At 50.9% G+C, this 21,888-nt stretch overlaps 1 protein-coding gene across 5 annotated transcripts; it reads right to left on the minus strand.

Annotated features, from left to right (window-relative positions):
• Positions 1-88: 88 nt before the first annotated feature.
• On the minus strand, positions 89-21,755 carry kif16ba (kinesin family member 16Ba). Of its 5 annotated transcripts, XM_084929764.1 has the most exons (29): positions 21,554-21,755; positions 18,492-18,561; positions 18,299-18,412; positions 18,085-18,201; positions 17,514-17,611; positions 17,332-17,441; positions 16,988-17,130; positions 16,566-16,734; positions 16,254-16,385; positions 16,001-16,176; positions 15,790-15,855; positions 15,647-15,706; positions 15,448-15,567; positions 15,088-15,139; positions 14,876-15,013; positions 14,545-14,627; positions 14,371-14,459; positions 13,206-13,238; positions 12,871-12,924; positions 11,422-12,783; positions 11,151-11,309; positions 10,966-11,068; positions 10,296-10,346; positions 10,009-10,056; positions 6,743-8,661; positions 6,113-6,239; positions 4,416-4,505; positions 3,663-3,746; positions 89-3,286 (listed from the first exon to the last, which is right to left on the minus strand). In XM_084929764.1, the coding sequence occupies exons 1-29, from the start codon at positions 21,598-21,600 to the stop codon at positions 3,125-3,127; spliced, it is 5,976 nt and encodes a 1,991-aa protein (XP_084785890.1). In that variant the 5' UTR covers positions 21,601-21,755; the 3' UTR covers positions 89-3,124. The 5 variants fall into 5 exon arrangements, with proteins under 5 accessions (XP_084785890.1, XP_084785887.1, XP_084785888.1 ...); XM_084929761.1 differs by lacking the exon at positions 6,743-8,661 and having other exon boundaries at positions 6,113-6,235; positions 21,554-21,740; XM_084929762.1 differs by lacking the exons at positions 6,743-8,661; positions 13,206-13,238 and having other exon boundaries at positions 6,113-6,235; positions 21,554-21,740.
• Between the last annotated feature and the right edge of the window lie 133 nt (positions 21,756-21,888).

The raw sequence follows: 21,888 nt of genomic DNA on the forward strand, positions 1-21,888 counted from the left end.
GCACGATCGCTGCACGCTTAACATGAAAGTGATGAATGTGCAGCTGTGAAACACGAGACCGGCAACAAGGAAAAGAGAAACAACAGGATCCACATGTCAGCTTTTATTTAAATACATGGTCAATGTAGAAAAGTCAGTTATTAGAAACGCCGCCGTCACCGTTTCATGTTTCTGCTTCACTGAGCACCAAACCTGGAGCTCCGCCTTCTTAATTGGTCTGTTCCTACGGTAACCTCACAGCAGCTAAAATCACCCCAACAACACGTGCAGAGGTCCAGCTCAGGTGAAGCTAGAGGCTACAGCTGCCTGTGTCACATCCACCTGTCAGTCAGAGGCCACGCCCCTAATCATGAAAACTTTTAATACAATTTTAACATCCTCGGCTGTTATGGAGGAGGAAACGGTCCAGAGAGCAACCGGTTTGTGTATCAGGCTGTGAAACTGTGTGATTCACTTCTTATTTTAAGCCCAGAAGTTCAAGTTTTAAAGTTTTTCCCAGTGATTCTGTAAAAGGAGTTTTTTTATTTTATTTTTTTTATTTTTTGCTGTAGAGCTGAAGGTTTTCACTCTTCTCATTAATCGTGGTCACAGTTTCTGATGATGAACTCAGTGTGCACTAAGCTCAGGCTGCTTGAAACACAGTTTTTTTCTGGATAATGTCACTGAGAGCTGGCTTGAGGTGGGTGGAGCTAAAGCAGACAGAGGCTGAACTGAGATAAAGGATTTGAGAAGCTTTGGGGCTTCGACTCGGAGTTCGATTTGTCTGAGCGCAGCACTCACAGCCCAAACCGTGATCTAGGTAACGTTCTGGCGTCTCTCGTCATTCTTCCGACTCAATGAGTTAAACTGCAGGAATGTCTTAAAGACATAAAGACCTGGATGGCCGCTAACTTTCTGCTTCTTAATTCAGATCAAACTGAGGTTATTGTACTCGGCCCTGAAAATCTTAGAAATGTGGTCTCTAAGCAGATTCTTACTCTGGATGGCATTACCTTGGCCTCCAGTAACGCTGTGAGGAACCTTGGAGTCATTTTTGACCAGGACATGTCCTTCAATGCACATATTAAACAAATGGAAGAAAGCAGTCTTACATATTTGTTTAATATCTCTAAAGTTAGAAATATCCTGTCTCAGAGTGACGCTGAAAAACTAGTTCATGCATTTATTACTTCCAGGCTGGACGACTGTAATTCATTATTATCAGGAAGTCCTAAAAACTCCCTGAAAAGCCTTCAGCTAATCCAAAATGCTGCAGCAAGAGTCCTGACAGGGACTAGAAAGAGAGAGCAGATTTCTCCTGTTTTGGCTTCCTGTTAAATCCAGAATTCAAAATCCTGCTCCTCACATACAAGGTCTTAAATAATCAGGCCCCATCTTATCTTAATGACCTTGTAGTACCATATCACCCTATTAGAGCACTTCGCTCTCACACTGCAGGCCTACTTGTTGTTCCTAGAGTATTTAAAAGTAGGATGGGAGGCAGAGCCTTCAGTTTTCAGGCCCCTCTTCTGTGGAACCAGCTTCCAGTTTGGATTCAGGAGACAGACACTATCTCTACTTTCAAGATTAGGCTTCAAACTTTCCTGTTTGCTAAAGCATATAGTTAGGGCTGGACCAGGTGACCCTGGATCCTCCCTAAGGCTCCTTCACTCTGCAGGTCTTGATGCTCAATTCCGATTTTTTGATCAAATCCGATTGTTTTGTCTGCTCGTTCACACTACAAATAAAATGTGACAGCAAACGCGCTCTAGTGTGAACGCTCAAAGCGGCCGCATGCGCAAAAGAAGACGTCACACACAACGCGCTCAGTTTAGACCCAGACCAACAGTATTGTTTGACTGATGGCCTTAATATAAAGACTTCAGACTTTACGTTTCCCAATTTTTGCTTTAAGTTATTTTGTTATTTACATAATAATGTAAATAACCTAATAATGATCCTTATTGCTGTTTTAGAGGGGCGGTGCTTCAAAGGATAGCTGCAGATTATACAGTACAAATAAAATGTTCACGTTGTCTTCCCAACAGTTTCACTGGATGGTCAGGAAGCGTTCACGATGTCTTCTCCGGAGCTGATAACTGGCGTCTGTCTTGTGTCAGTGACTAAAACATCGGATATGTATCGGATTCAGCACCACATACGAAAGTGACCCAGGTCGGATTTGAAAATATCGGATTTGTGCCGTTCACGCTGTCAGACCATGATCGGATATGAGTCGCAGAGGGTCAAAAAAGTCGGATTTGATGCGCTTTCGCCTGCAGTGTGAACGTAGCCTTAGTGATGCTGCAACAGGTGTAGGCTGCTGGGGATTCCCATGATGCACTGGGTGTTTCTTCTTCACTCACTATGTGTTAACAGACCTCTCTGCTTCCACAGCATGTCTTTATCCTGTCTTCCTTCTCTCACCCCAACCAATCACAGCAGATGGCCCTGCCCCTCCCTGAGCCTGGAGGTTTCTTCCTGTTAAAAGGGAGTTTTTCTTTCCCACTGTCGCCAAAGTGCTGCTCATACGGGGTCATATGAATGTTGGGTTTTTCTCTGTATGTGTTATTGTAGGGTCTGCCTTACAGTATAAAGTGCTTTGAGGCGACTGTGTGATTTGGCGCTGTGTAAATAAAGCTGAATTGAATTATACATAATGTAGACGCCTCACAGTAACTGTCCAGGTTCAGTGTGGCTGCTGTTAACTGAGGTGTGATCGTTGACCTGTTGTGTCGTGACAGCGCGGCGCTCAACGATACAGAGATCCACCTCCTGATGATCGCAGTGCAAACCCAGAGAAAGCGTCGCTGTGACAAACAGAGGAGGAGCAGCTCTTCTGAAACGAGTGAAGGTTTAATGAAGTGATTCTAAAAACGCTCAGACCCACTGAGCGCGAGCAGCCGAGCGCGTTACATACAGACCACGGATCGTGCAGAGTCCCACCTGCCTCTGGACAAACACTCGTGCTGAGCAGGAACTGATTGGTCGAGTCTGACGTCAGCAGGGAGCCGGAGAGGAAAAGCTGACCTGCACGTTTTCCCTGCTCCTGACCCGCTGAGGCGCCGGGAAAAAGGCACCGAGCAGTTCTGCTTATGTTTTGGTTTGTCAGAGGTTTCCGCCGCCCTCTGATGCGGCGCGGCGGTCAGCCGGTGCCGTGGCTACTGTACTCGAAGACGCCTTTCTTGAAGAACGAGGAGAAGTCGCAGACGTCTCGTTTGGACAGATGGAAAAGGCCGTCTTCGTCCGCTCGGAGGGGCGAGCTGGAGGACGACAGCATCACTCGGAACAAGTTCCTCAGATAACGCTGCAGTGAACCACAGAAGAAGAAAGTCGGCTGTGTTAGTGAGCCAAAACATTAAGAACACTCACAGGTTAAGTGCAGCTGGCTCTTATCAGACGTCCTCATCATCCTCCTCACCATCATCAGTGCTCTTTGACTCCCTCTCCGTCCTCTGAGAATACCTGCCCTCGTTATGGTTTTAATGCGACGCTGCCTACAGCCCACCCCCACACGGACCACAGCCAATCAGCTCAAACTCAAAAACTTTACGTTTGAAGTCTTCAAGTGAAAAATTCATAGAAAATAAAGCACACACGTCCTGGTCACCTCTCGTTCAGATTACTGTAACGCTGTTCTCCCAGAAATCTCCTTAATCAGCCCCAAATGTTCCTCCACGTACCTCCAGGTGATTCCGCCGCTCGGCGACCATTCGCTCGTCCCGGTTTCCAAACAGCTTCTTTGGCGGGAAATCGAGAGCGGCGAGCTGAAACAGACAGAGTTCAGAGACGATCACCTGGCGCCAGAACACTGAGTATAAAAGTATAAGCTAGCCTCTTCATCAGGACGTCTCTGTGACGAATCTGTAAGGCTGAACCTGGACTGAGACCAGGCGAGTTCAGGTGACTGTGGAGCACCGTTTGGTCTTTCAGGTGTGCTCCTGCTGCTGCACCAGTCCCTCACCACAAAGACTCAAACCAGCAACTTTCAGACGATCCTTTATTGATCTGCGTTTCAGTATTAAGTTACGAGCCAGATGCGTCATCTGCTACTGATGTACCGTCTGTGGGCTACGCTGTAGAGCTGAAGGTTTTCACTCTTCTCATTAATCGTGGTCACAGTTTCTGATGATGAACTCAGTGTGCACTAAGCTCAGGCTGCTTGAAACACAGTTTTTTTCTACTCTGGGACCTGGATAATGTCACTGAGAGCTGGCTTGAGGTGGGTGGAGCTAAAGCAGAGAGAGGCTGAACTGAGATAAAGGATTTGAGAAGCTTTGGGGCTTCGACTCGGAGTTCGATTTGTCTGAGCGCAGCACTCACAGCCCAAACCGTGATCTAGGTAACGTTCTGGCGTCTCTCATCATTCAAACACAGAAACGTATTTCTGCTGCTTTGATCTGTAAACTGTTCTAAAAGCTGATGACGTGTCTCACCTCTGGATATTTTAACTTCAGGCTCTTGTGCATTTCCCGGAAGCGGCTGTAGCGTCTGAACACCGTCCACGTCTCGTCCATCACAGTGATCTGACCAAAGAGAAGCACATGAACATCGAGATGATGGACACCAAATCTGAGCTCGCTGATCTACTCAGCCATTCTACAAGAGTGACACATCTGGATACCAGTGAAGATGAACCACCAGTTTACTTGACTCATTGGTCACGAGTCAGAAAGTGCACGAGTCTGTCAGAGGAACATTTCTACAGAAAGTAAACCTTCCAGTGTTCGTCTGAGAACCCCGTCACTTTAACATCTTTCAATGGCAGCTGCCTCTGACTGACAGGTGGATGGTGACACAGGCAGCTGTAGCTGCTAGCTTCACCCGAGCTGGACCTCTGCACGTGTTGTTGGGGTGTTTTTAGCTGCTGTGAGGTTACCAGCTGTGGGTCTGCTGGGAGACCAACTCCGAAAGGTGGGAAACCCAACGGCAGGTCGTCAGTCCATCACAGGGCTCTGAAACTAGTTGCACATCCTGTTTATCTAAGAAACAAGCTAACGACGCCGATCGCACAGGAACAGGCTGATGATGCAAACAAAGTGCGTCCACCCTGCTTCACAGCCACGCGGCGAGCGGAGACCGCAGGAAGTCAATGCCATTTCGCCACTTTAAGTGAAGGCGAGCAACAGATCCAAGCGGGCGTGACCTGAGAGAAGCTCTGCTCAACTTCGAGGTGAGCGATTGAAGCAACTACCAATGAGAGTGCAGGACACTGTAAATACGTTAGGGGGTTACCAAGGCAACCAGACCCTGGAACCTCTAAAAGCAAGGAGTGAATCGCTTCCAGCGTGGACGCAACTTTAGTCACGGCGGTGGCTCCCGTGTCGACTTTGGCCCGTGGCGATGGTGCTGTGCAGACTGCGATCAAACGACGGTTTCATGTAAACAGCTGAGCTTTTAATCAGAAATGTAGTTATTAACAAACGCGCTACGAGCAACCGTTTACCCCCGTGCACCGTTGCCAACCGCAGTAATTCAAAGAACACGCACAGAGCGTTCAAGTCAAAGATGTAACTCAAAATCTTCTAAAGTTCAAATTTCAGAAAGAAACTAAAAGTAAGAAATGAAAATTGTGGACTTTGGCAGCGTCTTCGGCGTCACTTTGTTCTTGTATTTGTTTTGGTAGCAGACAGAGACACATTATTTACTTCATACTGACGCCAATGCACCACATCTGGACTTCAGACTTGTTGGTTTGAAGATGTGAGCCCTCCTGTGAATGTTAGAGAGAAGGCAAAAACAAAGTGGATGTGCGACTGAGGCAAATGATATAAAGCGCCTTGAGTGCTCAGAGTAGGAAAGTGCTGATTAAGAACCCGTCAATTTAGCATTTAGTTTCTCATGGGCGTCGCCCAGGTTCCCCCTGTGAGCCCTGCCCCTAACGCCGATTCACCAGAACACACCTGCCCTGGTTTTTGAAAGTTGTTCTATGAACTCTTGACAATAAACGTTCTGACCTGCTTCACAAACACAGAGTGAGGGTTGCAGGTCGTCACAGCTTCAGGGTTTAAGCAGCCAAACCATGAACCTGACACTGTACATGTGTACCTAATAAAGTGCACAAGCAGTGCAGACGCAAGCATGAAATCTCAGTTTTAACATGCATTTAGATAGAATCTGTGATTGGACTCACCTTCACCTCAAACTCAAAGTGCTCGTCCTTCCCCTGCCCGCGGAGAACGTAACGAGGAATGCTAAGTTTAACAGGCTCCTGGAGGCCGCCACAGCTCGTCCCAGGAGGACGAGACACCAAGTGCTGGACAGGAAGTCGTTGAAAAAGAGAAGGAAAAAGAAGTGGAGGGTAAAAGGCTGACTCGGAAAATTACAATCAGGAAATTGTTAATTTACAAACCCGTTATAGCCAAAAACCTCCAAACAAATCAGAAATCAAACCAAAACTTTATTACTCGGTCAGCATCCCAACATCATGTCTCTGCAAAGAAATTACACATGAAGTAATATGAACATGGAAGCCACTCCTCTGCAGTCTACATGGTGCATGTACACTGATCACAAACAAATCATTTGACGAATAAACAGCTACATTTCTGTATCATCAAAAGTTAAAAAGTTTACAATTTTATTTAAAAAAAATAGAAAAATACTTCAAGATGACGCACCTTTTAAGGTCCAATTTATTAATTAGAATTTATGTAACATCTTAAAATAAATAAGGTGTCTGATTGTGGACAAACACAAGATAGGCACACTGTGTCCAGGTAATGCTGGGCTTCAGGTGCACAGCTGATTAATCAGAGTCTGAGCTTCTGAGGAGCAGCCAAAGCATAATTTCCAGGATTCACACGGACCTCGATCAGAAGGAAGGTCAGCTGCGCCACGTCTGAACTGCACCTCTCTCTTCACGGCTTGCGATTTGGGCTTCATAAAAACAAAGTCTACCACCACGCAGGTGTCGGTCTTCTTCACGAGCAGGCACCTGATGTCAGAACGCTTGCGGAGTTTGACTCCTTGAAACTGTGGGTGGGTGGGGACCAGACTGGATCCCCGCGGCACTGGATGAAAGACACCATCCTCTCGGAGAAGAGCTACGTGGGTGTCCGTCAGGAGGAACTGGGAGATGGTGTCCCGGTGCACACAGGTAGAGTTCTTGACTTTGACGCTGGTGTAGACCAGGGGACAGACATTAGCAAGTGAAGGTGTGCCGGGACCATCCATGTTCCCGTGGATGATGTAGAGCAAGTCGGCGAGGACGCGCTTAAATCTGGAAGTGATGTGAAGCCCGCTGTCAAGGATGACGTCAGGAACTCTTGAAGTCCAATCCAGAGAGATTACCATTAGGTCGGCAGAGAGCAACGGCTGACGTTCGGTCTCTTCAGGGATCTTCTCAGGAAAGAGAGCATTCAGTAGAGCCCTGCAGAAGTCCTGAGTAAGCTCTTTGCTGTACGTGAAGATAGCTAGCATGGTGTCTTCGGTGCAGCCTGTTAGGCGGATGTGCTGCCCTGCCAGACTTATCTGGACTTCCCGGATTTCTTGGAGTTTAAAGCGGTGAAAAATAGTCAACATGTTTGTAGAATCCGTCCTCGCTGAGAGAATGATTAAGTCCGTCTCTGACAAAAGCAGACAGGCGGGTTTTGGGATGGGTTTCTTACAGTTAGCTGCTCTGAGCCAAAACAGACTCAAAACCTTGCCAAAATTCTCCCGAGGAGCCAGAGATTCCAACTTTTCCAGGATCCTCTGGGATGAAAATGTCTGTAGCTCAGACAAAACAGCCGGAAGCTCGACCAGCCTCTGATGAAACACTTCTGGACTGGTAACTCTCGAAGAGGACACGGATCCTTCAGGCCAACCAGAGATGTTCGGGATCGGCGGAGCTCCACGATTCTGTGGGAGCCTCAGCACACAATCCTTCGACAGATCTACCGAAGTGCCTTTGTGCTCGGCTGCGATTGAAGGATTTGGCTCTTGGCGAAGCCGTGTTTGATGAATCAGCGGCAGCTCTTTGGATATCGTGCTCACGTACTGAGGGAGGACAACCTTCATGTCGCCTGCTTGAACGTTTCGAATGATGTCCCGTGTGCCCTGAAGCTTTCTACCAGCATCTTTATACACCTCGGACAGTTTGTCAGCAAAGTAGCTGAAGACAAAGCTCTTATTGGCTGTCACTTTCTCTGCTTCTGCATCCAGTTCTGGTTTTGTTTGACCAATAAAGGATCCCATCATCTGCTGCTGACTTACTTGTAACCACTGAATCACTGAACTGATGCAACCACTGTTAAAGCTGCGTGACTTTGAGGAATGATCAGTGGGCGGTTTCGTCTCGCCTGCTCTCCCTGAATCACATGTTTGGGATTCAACCTTTTCCTCCGAGTTAGAAAACGAGCGTCCATCGTGAACCTCCTGCTTTTCACCACGATCATCGTCAACACAGCAGGTGGAATCACTTCCATCAGATTTGTTGCTGTGCTGGTCTGGGTGCACTTCTTGCTCAATTTTGTGTTCGGCGTTCAAACAGTTGAGGTCACAAACTGCTCGGCCCACTGCTCCTTTGCTGAGGTCATTGTTTTTAGGAACTTCCACTTTTTCAATGTCTGTAGATTTTTGCGTTTCTTCTCTTTGAATCTGTACGAGACCACGTTCTGGTTCCTCTGACATGTTTTTGTGGACATTAGGACAGACTGCCTCAAACTCCAGGGAATGCTGGAAGCTAGACCCTCTGGCTCTCTGTGTGCACAAGGGGGGGAGTGGAGTCCGTGACTAAAGTGGAGGCTCTAGGAATTATGCTGAAGTTCATAATCCACCCCACTGAGAATTACAGTTCCTCCAATCACCAGGTGCACAGGTGGGATGTAAGTGATTTAAATCAATAAGGTGAAGGTTTGTCATGCAAATTAAATTGACAAGTGCACGAAAACTTCTTTCCGAAAGGTTTGAAACTCAAACACAGGTAGAAAAGCATTTGCAAACAGTTCACTTCCAGGGGCAAAGGTCGTCAGCTCATCTCAGCTTTGACTAAAATCATCTGCAAATACTGTTTTACCCAAGTTTGCACAGTTTGAAAGGAAAAACGTTTGGATACTCTGATCATTTCTGCTTCCCATGCTTTGGTTGACCATCATAAAGCAGAGAGTGAGCTTTCCGTTCTTCCAAAAATACAAAAGATAAACCAGCTGCAGGGTTTCCCTATGATGTTTAAGCTGAAACTGGTTTAACTGGTACCAACTCCTACTCTAGGATTACATGCACAACGCAGTCTTCTAAAAAAACGTTTAGCCAGCAAAGCTAGCTGACACAAAGCTAAAGCGGCCAGCAGGGGGCGACTCGTCTAGCTGGAATCTTCTCCTACACTTGTATGGTTTTATCGTCTCAGTTTCTGGTTTCAGGTCCTTTTGGATAAAACACAAGGTTCGTTTTAGACGCTGAGAATCAGTCAGGGCTGATTCAGGGCGGGTCTAAACTGTGACGGACAGCTGTGAACCTACGAGCTCGGTCATCACATCTGGTTTCAAAAGACCAAGATGGAAACAGCAAGAATGCGCCGTCTGAGGCTCAAAAATAAATACGTTCATTAATTCATTTAAAAAGAAAGCTAACCGAGGTGGTCTACGTCCATCTTTTATATAGTGAGTAAGAACGGAACTACAGGTGAGCATCTGAAGTGTCAAACTGTATTGACATGAAGCCTGCTTCGAGTTAAAGTGAAAGGATCATTCTTCCAGGGAACACCGACCTCTGAGGACACGCCCAGTTTTGGCGACACCGTGTGATCTTCTATATTTCACTAAGCCAAGCTGACGACGACAGGGGTTAAAAAAGATGAGCACTAATCCCTCGAACCCTCGGCTGAACCTCTGGGTTAAACGCCGCAGCTGGAACATTCGGAGCTTCTCTGTTTGTCACTGAACATTTAAAGAGAAAGCCCATTCTCTGTCTCCTTTCAAATTAAAAGCATATTTATCACCTTAGGATAGTCTGATTAAATTAAGGGCATGCATGAGGCACATCTGGAACACGATGCAGAGATAAAGAACCGCACCTTAATAACGCGGCAGGATTCGACCCTGGTCTTACCTGATACTTGAGCTTCCTCGGATTAATGTTTGGGAGCTTTTCATCCTCCTGAAAACAATAAAAATAAACTTCAGTGTCTCCAAACATAATGTGGACAAAGTAAAAAGCATCGTGTTCGTTCATAGTCATTATTTATGATGACAGGAAAAAGGGAGACCGATTAAATAAACCCAGGATAAATGAAACCCAGGGAGAGAGGAAATCAAAGCACATCTGGGGACTCGTGCAGATTAGAGAGCAGGAAAAGTCTGATGGTGGGAATGAAGGCTGGAGGATCCTGGTCTTACCTCATCTGTCAATCTAACAGAGCTACAGTCGCTAACCTCCTCCTCCTCCTCCTGCAGGGTCAAAGAGCTAAACATCAGTTCTACAGAGAAAACCTGGATTTATTCATCCGGACTTTACTGGAGACGACAACATGAAGCAAACACTACAAAATCTGCAGCAACATAATCCGTCAATATTTAATCACACGACAGAAAGCACATGCTGACGAGCAGCGTGGAGACCGAGACCGTCACACTCCTGGAGACTGGGTGACACACACACACACACACACACACACACGCACACACAGTCATTGTTGCACTGTTCTACTACACGACTGCGTCGCGGTCTCGCCTCACTGTGCGTCTCACTGCACATGGTTGGAATGACAATAAAGCCACTGGACTAAAAAGCTTTATTTGACTTTTCAGCCTTTTTAAAGCTGAATTCTGATCAACCTGACAATTAATCAATAACACTGCCAATCAGAATTTCAGAGTAAAAGCTGAATGAATCAGCCTGAAGGTCAGTGGTTACTCTGAAAACGAGTGTCGGCGGTGGGGATGAAGCGCCTCGAGGCGACTGGATCAGATTTGTGCCAACGACCCAATCAGAGGACGTGTCGACCGCCGTTCCCGGGTGCTCGGCAGGTTAAATGTGGGCCGTGATGAAGAGTGTGGTGCCTCTTACTCGCAGTGATTCTGTGGACAGAGACAGATCCATACTGCTGCCGTTCAGGAGGTTCATCTTGCGTAGCCGCCGCTGGACTTCCTCTTCGATGTAGGCGTTTATCCTGCAGGGCGCACACACACACATACACAGTGAACACGGGGAGGCGGTCCCTGCAGAGTGAGGCGGGGCTTGGTGTGGCGTACCTGTCGTCGGACAGCGGCAGCAGCGTGTTCAGACCCTGGATGTGACTGGCGGGCGAGCCGCCGTGACCCGCCCGCTCGTCGCTGCTGATGGAGTGCGTCCGGCTGGTGTCGTCGGCCTCGCTGATTCGCTGCCGCAGCTTCTGGATCTCGCGCTGCACTCTGGACACGAAACACACAGTGAGCCTTCAAAATAAAAGCCCCAGCAAGAATAAATAAAATGTGCAACTGCCGGATTAAACCGGTTCCTTTCGGAATCCGTTTCCATAGAAACCTCTGCTGGTCCAGCTCCGCCCCCGTCCTCGGGGTCCTGGCGACAGAGCTCTTGCTCCTCTGCTCCTCGGAGTCGGGCTCGAGGGAGACGCTTCGTCTCAGGGCGGAGTGCCTCCTCTCCAGCCGGGCCACGGCCTGCTCCATCGCCTCCCTCTGCTGCTTCTCCTTTGACTCCAGGATCTCCTTCTCCTTCCTCCTCACCTTCTCCTCCTGCCGCGCCACATTGGCCGTGAACTCGTAGGTCTCCTGGAGCTGCTGGAGCTGCCGGGCGCTGTGCCAATGGAGGCTCAGCTTCTCCTCTTTGTCCTCCAGCTCCTTCTCCACCTGGAACAGCGTGTTGTCGAGCCCCGGAGATCGGTCGCAGTTCCCGTTGCCGCCGCCGCTGCGCTCCAGCAGCTCCGAGGCTCTCTGCTTCTCCTCGGCGAGGGCGGGTAGGAGGCCGTTGGCGAGGTTGGCGAGCTGTCGCTCCTTCAGCTGCAGCCTGTGCTCCGCCTGTCGGAGGAGCTGCTCCTCGTGGCAGACAGCGGTGGCGTCCTGCGCTCCCTTCTCCTGCGTCTCCTTCAGGTGCTGCTGGCGCTCTCTCAGGCCGTGGGTGAGGAGCAGCAGGGCGCCACGCTCGGCGGCAACCTCCTTCTCCAGGCGCTCCCTTTGCTGCCGCAGCCCCTCCTCCAGCAGGTCCAGCTCCTTCACCTGAGCCGCCTTGAAGTCGGCGTAGCGGCTCTGGGCGGCCCGCGCCTCCTCGCCAGCATCCTCCACGTCCGGCCGCTCGGCGGCCTCTTTGGCGCGGAGGAGGGCTTCTCTGATCTCTGTCAGCGCCTGCTGCTCCTCCTCCAGGCGGCGGGCGTCCTCCCGGGTCAGCAGGGCGGTGGCGGCTTCGTGTTTCTCCCTCAGCTGCTCCTCCAGCCGCCCCACCAGACTCAGCTGCTCGCGCTCCTGCTCCTCCAGCCGCCGCCGCTCCGTCTCCAGACGCACCCGCTGCTCCTCGCGCTCCCTCTTCAGCCGCTCCAGCTCGCGGTAGATCTCCGTCTGCTCTGCCGCCGCCTGGTGCCTCCGCTGCTGCTCGTCCTGCTCCTCCGCACGGTCTGCCTCGCGCTCCTGCGGCTCCTTCCGCCGTCGCCTCCGCTGGAGATCCACCTCATTGATCTCGGAGCGCCTCTCCTCCTCGAAGCGCTCCTTCTCAGCCAGGAAGTCTCGCAGCCGGCTCTCGATGTCCTGGCTGCGGCGGTGGAGGCTCTCCTCCTGGCGGAGGATCCGCTGCTGCACCTCCTCGGACTCCTTGCGCTGACTCTCCACCTCCTGCTGGAGGCGCTCCAGCTCCGCCTTCTCGCTCTGCTGCTTGGCCTCCATCTCTTTGATCAGCCTCCTGCGGGAACAAAACAAAGCAAACGTCACCTGAGCCGCCCGAGCTCCACCAATCAGAGAGCTGGTCTTCAGGTGGGCGGACACGTACCTCTTCATCTCCAGCTTCTCCAGCTCTTCTCGCTGCTGTCGCTCAAACTCCAACCTAGGAAACAACACACCTCCGTCAGCTTCCTCGGAGCGCCCAAAACGCACGAACACACACAGTCGAGCGGCGGCAGCACGTCAGACAAACAGCTTGGGATGAGACGGCAGGCAGCGACACGTCTAACCTCACAGCGGGACAGAAGCAGGAAGCTGGTGAGCAAATAAACAGCATGGATGAAGCAGACAGTGAGGGTGGAGGTGAGGAGGCACGGGACGAGTCGACACACGTCTTTGGGTCAAAACGGGACAGTTAGACAGGAAGTGCACGGCTGAGTCTACCTGAGGAAGACGGGGCCCTTCTCAGTGAAGAGACTGTCAACGGGACAGGGACACAGTTACATCCTTCAATCACAGCACGACAGGAAACGCCCTGCCCTCCTTTAGCTACTCCGCAGGTGTGTCAGGTGACTTCGTCTGAGACGTCTTCAGACTTATTAGAAATAACGGGCGTTCCCTCCTGGAACCGCTGGAGCTGCTTAAAATATAACATGACTGTAACAAACTGTACAGAGCGGGGTGTCGATATTCAGCCATTATTCACAGCAACGAGAAGAACGATTGGTCGGTGTCTGCGGCGCGTCGCGGGGTTAAGGATCAGACCTCTGCAGAGGATGTCGGTCGAGGGCGGCGAGCTCAGCGGACGTCTCTGCGTTAGAGACGCTCGGAGAGTCGGAGAGGTGTGGCCGACCGAGCTGAGCTCACTTCAGCTGTTCCTGAACGTTTAATTACTTTAATCATCGTAAGACGTGAGTAAAATAAGACGACGTGAAGCACGCCGCGCTAATCTGCAGCTCTGAACTCGCTGCTGGAGCAGCCGATGACCTGCTGACTCATCAAACCTCGGTCGCCTGAGCGCTCTCACGCCGTCTCAAGTCTGTACGGCGTTATGGCGCCGTGCATCGGCTCGTGTCTAAAAGCGAGCTCAGAAACTTCCCCTGACGCTCGGACACGGCAGCGTGCGCGCAGCGCCCGTGTGGTGATGGCAGCGAGAGATCTGCAGACTGGAAGTTTGACTGAATAATGGAGAAACGGCTTCATGCAGAGCAGCTTCCTGATGGTGTCGTTATTTTATTTAAGTTCATTTCAGTGATGTAAATGAGGCTGAGGCTGCTCCTCCATCAGGAGGCGGCGCGGCCGTCCGCTTCACACGGACTCCCACTCAGTGTGGAGGACAGAGCGAGGAGGTGCGCATGATGCAGTCACTGCTCTGTTTGCAGAGTCGCACAATCAGAAATCACAGCCTGTGCTCGCCGAGCCGACAGGTTAAAGGTCAGCTGGCGTGTGACATCACCGCTTTATCGGTTTGATGACAGAGGAGCTCCATCAGCAGCCACTGCATGAAGCTCCTGATGGAGCCGAGAAGTTCAAGCTGATGTTCACCCCCCTCTGTGTGTGTGTGTGTGTGCGTGTGTGTGTGTGTGTGTGTGTGTGCGTGTGCAGTCACCCGGGGTTGTACAGCATCACAGTGGAGAGGTTCTCGCAGGACTTGGACAGATCGGTCATGGAGAGGCTGAACGTGGAGAGAAGGCCACTCTGAAACAGGCAGACGGCGTCCTCGTGAGGTTCACCAAAGACCTTCAAACACCTTTCAACACCTAAACTGAGGCCACGCCCTCACCTTTCGTTTCTCCCGCAGCTTGGCCGCCTCCTTCGGATGGTTGAAGCGAAACATGTTGGTCCTGCCGAGCAGAATGACGGCGCCTGGAAAACAAAACCCCAAACGACAGAAACGGACGATTCGAATCAGAGCGACAGAACAAAGAGCATCTCTCAGGTAAAGGTGTGTCGCCTCTGGACGGAGATCCAGGTGTCCCAACACTGGTCTGTGCACAGCGAACGCGTGCTGAAGCATCACGTTACTGTGGCAACGCCCTCCATTACCTTCAGCCCTTTAAAATCTGTTTAGACAGAGCAACACGCTACAGCTGGAAGCAGGAGACGGGCCTCACCCTGGTTGAGCTGCGACGGCTCCGTCACCTGGACTCCGTTGACCGAACACTGAGCTCCGGCGAGCGGCACCAGAGTCACCGTCCCGTTCTGGTTCTCAAACATGCAGTGCTCGCTCTCCAGGTCCAGACCGTGCAGGACTGCAGGAGGAACGAGATCACCGTCAGCAACGCCATCAGCCTCTGCACTCATCATCATTACAGTTATGACTCACTGATGTCCTGCTCTGTGGACGCGTCCTCTCTGCCCACGTAGGTCCGCCCCTCCTGCAGAAACGAGACAGAGACACGCAGTCACTCCACCCACCCCTGACGTCCGGCGGGGGCAGCGGTGAGTCGGCCGCACAGAGTGCTTACAGCGTGACACACAAACAGTTCGGTCTTCACTCCTTCATAACACCTTTACAACTCACCTGAGCTGTTTAGAGGACTTTAATGAGATTATCTGACCAATAACAACAGACCATGCACGAAGCACTGTGATTGGATGTTAGTGGCTGGCAGGTATCCGTGTGTGGATGCAGCCTGACGGCATAAATGATCACTAATCTAAAGGTGAGTCCGGGAGCGCTGACCTTTAAATGGTAGAGGATGATGCCGGTGCTGAGGAGGTCGTCGTCGATGCCGATGAGGTGAGGCAGCTCGGAGTCCAGCACCACGCCGATGCCCTCTTTCCTCAGAGCGAGCGTCTCCTCCTGCAACATTTTACAACTTCAGCCACAAAAAACAAACATCTGCTCCGAGGGGGGCCGGATGGTCAATGCTCGCCGCTACCTTGAGGATGTTTTGAGTCTCGTTCCATTTGTTGGTCCACTCTTTAGTCAGCTCCAAGACCTGCAAACAGCAGAGCGTCAGCTGCTTCCGCTCTCAGCTGTAAACGTAACGGAGGTCAAGCTGCCGGACGGCGTGAGACTCACCCGGGCTTCATTCTGGTGCAGCTTCTCCTCCATGCTCAGAGCGGTGGGCGAGTCCAGCAGAGCGATCTGACAAACAGAAACCACCAAGCTACTGAGCGCGCTCAGTCTGCGGCCTCGGGAACCGGGCGGCTTCCTGTTTCCGAGGCCGCAGGCAACACGCATCACAGACGCTGTAGTCCTGCACAACAACCGCCATGTTTGTAGTTCTTACCTGGTTGCCCTGGACCAACAGAGCTTTGAGCCGGGCGATTTCAGCCCGCAGTTCTCGGATCAGCCTGACGTTGGCGTCCTCGTTGATGGTGGGTTTGTTGATGATGTTCTTGGCTCGGTTGGCGTAGCGCAGAGTGCTGAGCGTCTCGCCGTAATTTACGTCGGCGGGAGAAATGGCTGAAACAGAAGGAGATTGCGTTTTCTCGGGGCGCTCTCGGACACTCGTATACGTTCACTTGGTGTTTTCTGCTCACTGGCGATCATGATGGTCTTGGAGTTTCCGCCCAGGCTGTCCTTCAGCAGCCACGTCAGCACCGAGTCTCTGTAGGGAACGAACACCGACTTCTTCTTCAGGTTGGTGTTCACGCCGCCCTGCGACATGTCGGCTGGGACGAGAAACATCCGTCAGTCAGAACGAGGATGGGGAGCGATCGGGCGGCTTTAATAAGACGCCCGACTTTGACTCCATCCCTGAAAACAAAAACTGAAGCACTGATGACACAACGGAAACAACATCTAAGATTAAAAATAGTTAACCCCGCCCCTGAAGACAAACCGCTCCTGACCTAAAGCAGAGATGACGTTGCCCAGGGTGACCAGCGACTTGTTGATGTTCCCGCCCTCCTTCAGTCGGACGCCGGTGGCTCCAGTGGCGTCGGCTCGCTCGCTGCCGGCCAGATCGACCAGGTGGATCTTACTGAGGGTTTCGCTGGGCATCTCGGCATCGAACTTGGCCTACAAGGATCGAGCAGCAAAAACAAACAATCATCATCCGTGAACGTTTACACGACATCCACGGCCATCACTTCGAAGCACGGAGATCATTTCAGAGCTCTCGTGGTTCTTCTCTCGCTCGCGGCCGGCTTGTTTTCGTGTCACTTCTTTCGGATTATTGGTAAAAATATTCGTATGAAAATCGTCGAGCTCAGCCGAGTACTTCCTCTGCTGACTTCTTTATGATGACGTGGAACCCGTGACCGTCGCTGACCTGTGTGAAGTTGATGGTGAAGATGGCGTGCGAGCGGCTGCTGACATCGTTCATGCCGGTGCTGGCGGTGGTGCGGTTGATGTTTCCGGCCTCCATCAGCTCCTCCACGTCGCCGTAGTTCTGCACCAGGTGTTTGGACAGATCTGAGGTCAGGAGGGAAAACACGCCGAGCTCAGAGAAGACGATCGTATCAAAGATCAGAAGAGCGAGCGCGGGCTGTGTGACGCGGACGCGGTGAGGCTGATGGGTAACACCTTGACCCCCAGCCCCGCCCCCCAAGAATCATCGAAAAAGAACCAAACTCTGCATCAGCGTTTCAGGGGCACCGGACATAAAGGTTTTACCTTCCACGTAGGGCCCGCCTTTCGGGTGCTCCCTGACCCTCAGGTTGTAGGTCTGAGTGGACTTCCTCCTCAGCAGGTCTCTGACCCTCTCGTTGTAGATCTCCAGGTAGCTGAGGACACAAGCACAAACGTGAAAACAGCCTTTCTGGCTGGACCCTCGGGTGCTGGAGTCGGACTCTCACCTGACTTCTGTGCGAAACGAAGCTTCGTCCCATCGAGTGGCCTCCGAGATCCGACTGAACAAACCCTCACAGATCCTCGGGATCAGGCCGGCGTCGCCCTAAACCGAGACCACAGACATCAGATCGGCCGGCTGAGCTTTCATCTACATCAGGGTGGGGAACTCCAGACCTCGGGGGCCGGCGTCCTGCAGGTTTTAGGTCCTGAGTCACATGATTAGTTCATTACCAGGCCTCTGGAGAACTTCAAGACGTCAACCTCCTGCGTTGGATCAAGGACGCATCTAAAACCTGCATCACACCGGCCCTCGAGGCCTGGAGTTCCCCACCCCTGATCTACACCATCGTCGCGCTCCGTCACAACACGCTCGGAGCGTTCAGCTCGTGGTGAACATGAAGGAACCTCGGAGCACGTCTGGATCGCTTTCCTCAAACATCCCGAAGGAACGGCAGACTGTCGATGCCGGCAAATAACTGAGTAATCTGCCAATCGGCAGCAGCTTCAGCGCTCGAGGTATTTTTGAGTAAAATACATGCAGTCAGTTTAAAGTGGAGGACACTTCGGCAGTCTCACCGGCGCTCCCATCATGGTGTAGGACTTCCCGGAGCCCGTCTGACCGTAGGCGAAGACGCAGGCGTTGTAGCCCTCGAACGCCGCCTTCAGCACGTCGGAGCCCAAATCTTTGAAAACCTGCGAGTGGAAAAAGAACAAATGAGGTTGTATTTCTTCTCTGTGACACCACGGAGGCGGAGTCAATACGACGGGCTGCAGAGCGTGACCCGCTCACCTTTTCCTGAGAGACGAAGGTGGCGCTCTTACAGTCCATCGAGTCGTAGGAGAAGTCGTACGTGAAGGTTTTGGTGTGCTCCCTCACCGAGTCGCCGAGGACGCCATCGGAGACCTGAACCAATCACAGCTCAGAGGTTACAAACAGAGCGGTGAGCCCGTTTTCCCGCCATTCTGACAAATAAGAGCGTTACCTTCAGGTTGGTGATGGAGGTTTTGGTTCCTTCCATGTCGATGATGCACTTTGCCATCAGATCCTTCTCCCTGAAAAACACCACGAAGCTTCACAGAGCGAACAGGACGACCCTTTACCTTCAGGTAGGACGCTGCCAACGGCAACGCTGTCAGATGTTTGTTACCATAGTTACACAGATGATACTCCGCATAGAGACCGATGATAATGACGTAAACAGGCTGTCAGTGAAAACCAGACGTAGAGACTCGTATATGACATCATCTCCTCCAGGTCGGCCTCGTACACCCTCCACTGCTATCCTGCTGCACCTGCTGCACCTGCTGCACCTGCTGCACCTGCTGCACGCCTCACAGAGCAGAGCTGAGCACGCGGCGTCTGAACTCAGATATAAAAGAAGAAACTGAACCGATAATCTAAGAAACGCTTAGAAACACTTTAAAATCTGCCGTTTGCCCACAACAACAACAACAACAACAACAACAACAACAGAGGAGGAGGGGCTTGTTTGTTTAAATATATTTGAATATGTAGATATTTATTTTTTCTGTGCTGTTTTTTTGCTGATACGACCACAGAAGCTTCTCTGTGGATAAACACCACGCACAGTGTCGCACACGCACAGTGTCTCACGCACGCACACACACACACACAGTGTCTCACACACGCACACACTCCCACAGACACACACACGCTGCGACATCCTGATGTTTTCTCACTCGGGTGTGTTTTATCTCTGCAGGTTGCGTAACTCTGTTTACTCTCACACTGAAGCAGTCACATGACCGGAGATCGAGTTAACACAAACACACCAGACCGGAGCTAAAAAGAAAAAAGGGTCAAAGGTCAGCGGATCATGAGACTGTGAAACGTGTTTTTAACCTGCGCCGTGGTTACTTCACACGGATGAATCTTTTTCCCTGTTTTTCTCATGCTTCCTCTGTGTGAACGCTCCGTCCACCTCGTGCTCTCACACTGATGTCATTCTCATCTTACTCAGATTTTATTTTGAAATGCTCACATTAGTAAGAAGTTCAGGATGTTGCTTCATTCTTAGCAGATTGAAACAATAATCTCTCATTTCTGCTGTAATCTCAGACTGACAGCACACAGATCCAGCAGCAGGAACCACACTCGGCGCTGCGAACATGAATAAATACTTGTTAAACTGCACGTAGATCAGAAATCTGATTATTGGCTTAAACTCGGAGTTAAAGCTTCCAGCCTGGAGCTGAAGCAGTGAAATAAACAGGGCGAGCAGCAGGGCCGTAACCTGCTGCGGGCCCCCGAGGAGCCCCGTAGCAGGGCCGTAACCTGCTGCGGGCCCCCGAGGAGCCCCGACATTAACGTCAAGGTCGTCCTTTCACAAACACCTGGAAACCTGCACTACAGAACCAGGCTTCCACACGTTCACCCTGCTGCCCTCAGACGGGTGGAGCAGGCCGGTCAGAGTGAACGTGTCACATCCACCAAATGTTTCCATTGGACGGACTGGTTCCCAGAATCTTTCTGTATATTAACAATAAAGCCTTATTATTAATCTGTTGCTGTAGTTCCAGAGGACGAGCGGCTCGGGGACAGATGTGCGGCGTCAGGTCCTTCCTGAGCGGGTTTCTGCGGATACACCAGGCACAGGTATGAATACCACGTTAGAAACGCCCTCTAACACACGAACGAGCTGGAAATATGAAAGCTGTGAGTCTGTGCTGCGTTTCACAGCACACGCTTCTCCTGTTATTTCTAACCTTTGGAACTAAAACGCATCTTTATCCTCCGAGCACCAAATAACACGTTCGCAGTCTCACGAAGTTACGATTCAGGTAAACACGTTAATAATGTGTACCTGGTCATGATGTCAGAGACACCAGCCCACAGTCCAGGTTCACACATTTGTGTGTGTCAGTGTGTTTGTGTGGCTGTGTGTCATGAGAGGTTTCTCAGACGCCCGTCAGCAAAACCACAAATCACGAGTTTAAAGCTCGACAATGATTTTATATCCACACACACACAGCGCACGGACCTCTCAGTTTCACCGTCACTAACACAATATTTATGCCTGGAGGTGTATGACACACAACACTTCAGTTCCCAGTGAAGGTGGAGGTTTTTGTTTTGAATGACAAATTCTCTGGAGACTGATGACATCACTTCCTGTTTCTAAACGACTCTGCAGAGTCTGAAAGGATGCGTGAGAATATTCCAACAAAGGACAGTCAGTTTGGCGCCTCTGGGCCTCCGTACATTAGAGAGGACCTGTGTGTCTTTGTAATCTTTCAATGAGCAGTCTGACAGGTGTGGATTTTTCTCACCCCGCCCTGCTGCACCCTGCAGCCCCACACAAAAATCACGCAAAGCCGCAGACTTAAAATATGAAGCTGGAACAATGACAGGCTGCCAGAGAGTCGATATCCAGGTTATTAAGTCTGACTAAGGCAAAAATAAAATGTCAGCAGACGGGTCACGGTCACAGCTACGACTAAAAACAGCCAACAGACATGAACCAAGCTGCTGTGGGAACTAAATAAAAATGTCTCTACTTTAGGAAAGAAGTAAAGCAACGCTGACCTAAAATATAAAAACACAGAGGAAACCTCTGTTTGATCAAATCTGTCAGAGGAGGGTCTGCCCATGATCCCTACAATCAGAATAACTCTGACTAATAACACAAAGAGTCAGGATCAAGGTTATCATGTCCACCAAATGAGAATAAAACCAGCTGGAACAACAAACAAAGACAACAATAATCAAAACTGCACTTTGCTGAGATCTGTCTGACATCCCGAGGAGGCTTCAGTGATCATAATAAACCAAACTGACACTCAAACATCAAAAACCTCCTGATACTCAGACCGGAAAAAATCACAATCAAATGAAACCAGCCCACATTTTAACCCTGACTTCAGAGACGGGGACGGATGTGCTGTAGGGTAAACCTGGGGCCTCATCCCTGCGGACTCCTCCAGGTGAGCCCGCGCAGGCTCTCAGGTACACACGGGTGAGGCGATGACGTCAGCCTGCCTTTAAATCGTGAACGTGAGCCGTGATAAGATTAAAGTCACTCACCGCCTGTTCATGGGCCGGACCCGCACAGCCACACGGACCGACGCCATGGCTCATCCCGCTGCTGTCCGCCGCTCCGCGGAGAGGAGCCGCTTTATGGCCGATATCAGCTAACAGGCGAGCGGATAAACGGGGCAAAAGTCGTACAGATAAAAGCGGAGTGCGGAGAATGGTCCAGAGGGCACAGCTGGAGACCGGGTGGGGGGGGGGGGGGTCTCGGGAGCAAGTGGATGCTATCAGGGTCCGCTGACACCGAGTCGCTGTCCCGCTGCCTCAGACCTGCGGTCGCTGCTAGCTGTTAGCCTGCTAGCCGGCATCAGGTGGTAAAAACATCGGGA

This window comes from Perissodus microlepis, chromosome 6 (genome assembly GCF_051167445.1).
Source record: "Perissodus microlepis isolate ML-2025 ecotype Zambia chromosome 6, ASM5116744v1, whole genome shotgun sequence".
Lineage (NCBI taxonomy): Eukaryota > Metazoa > Chordata > Actinopteri > Cichliformes > Cichlidae > Perissodus > Perissodus microlepis.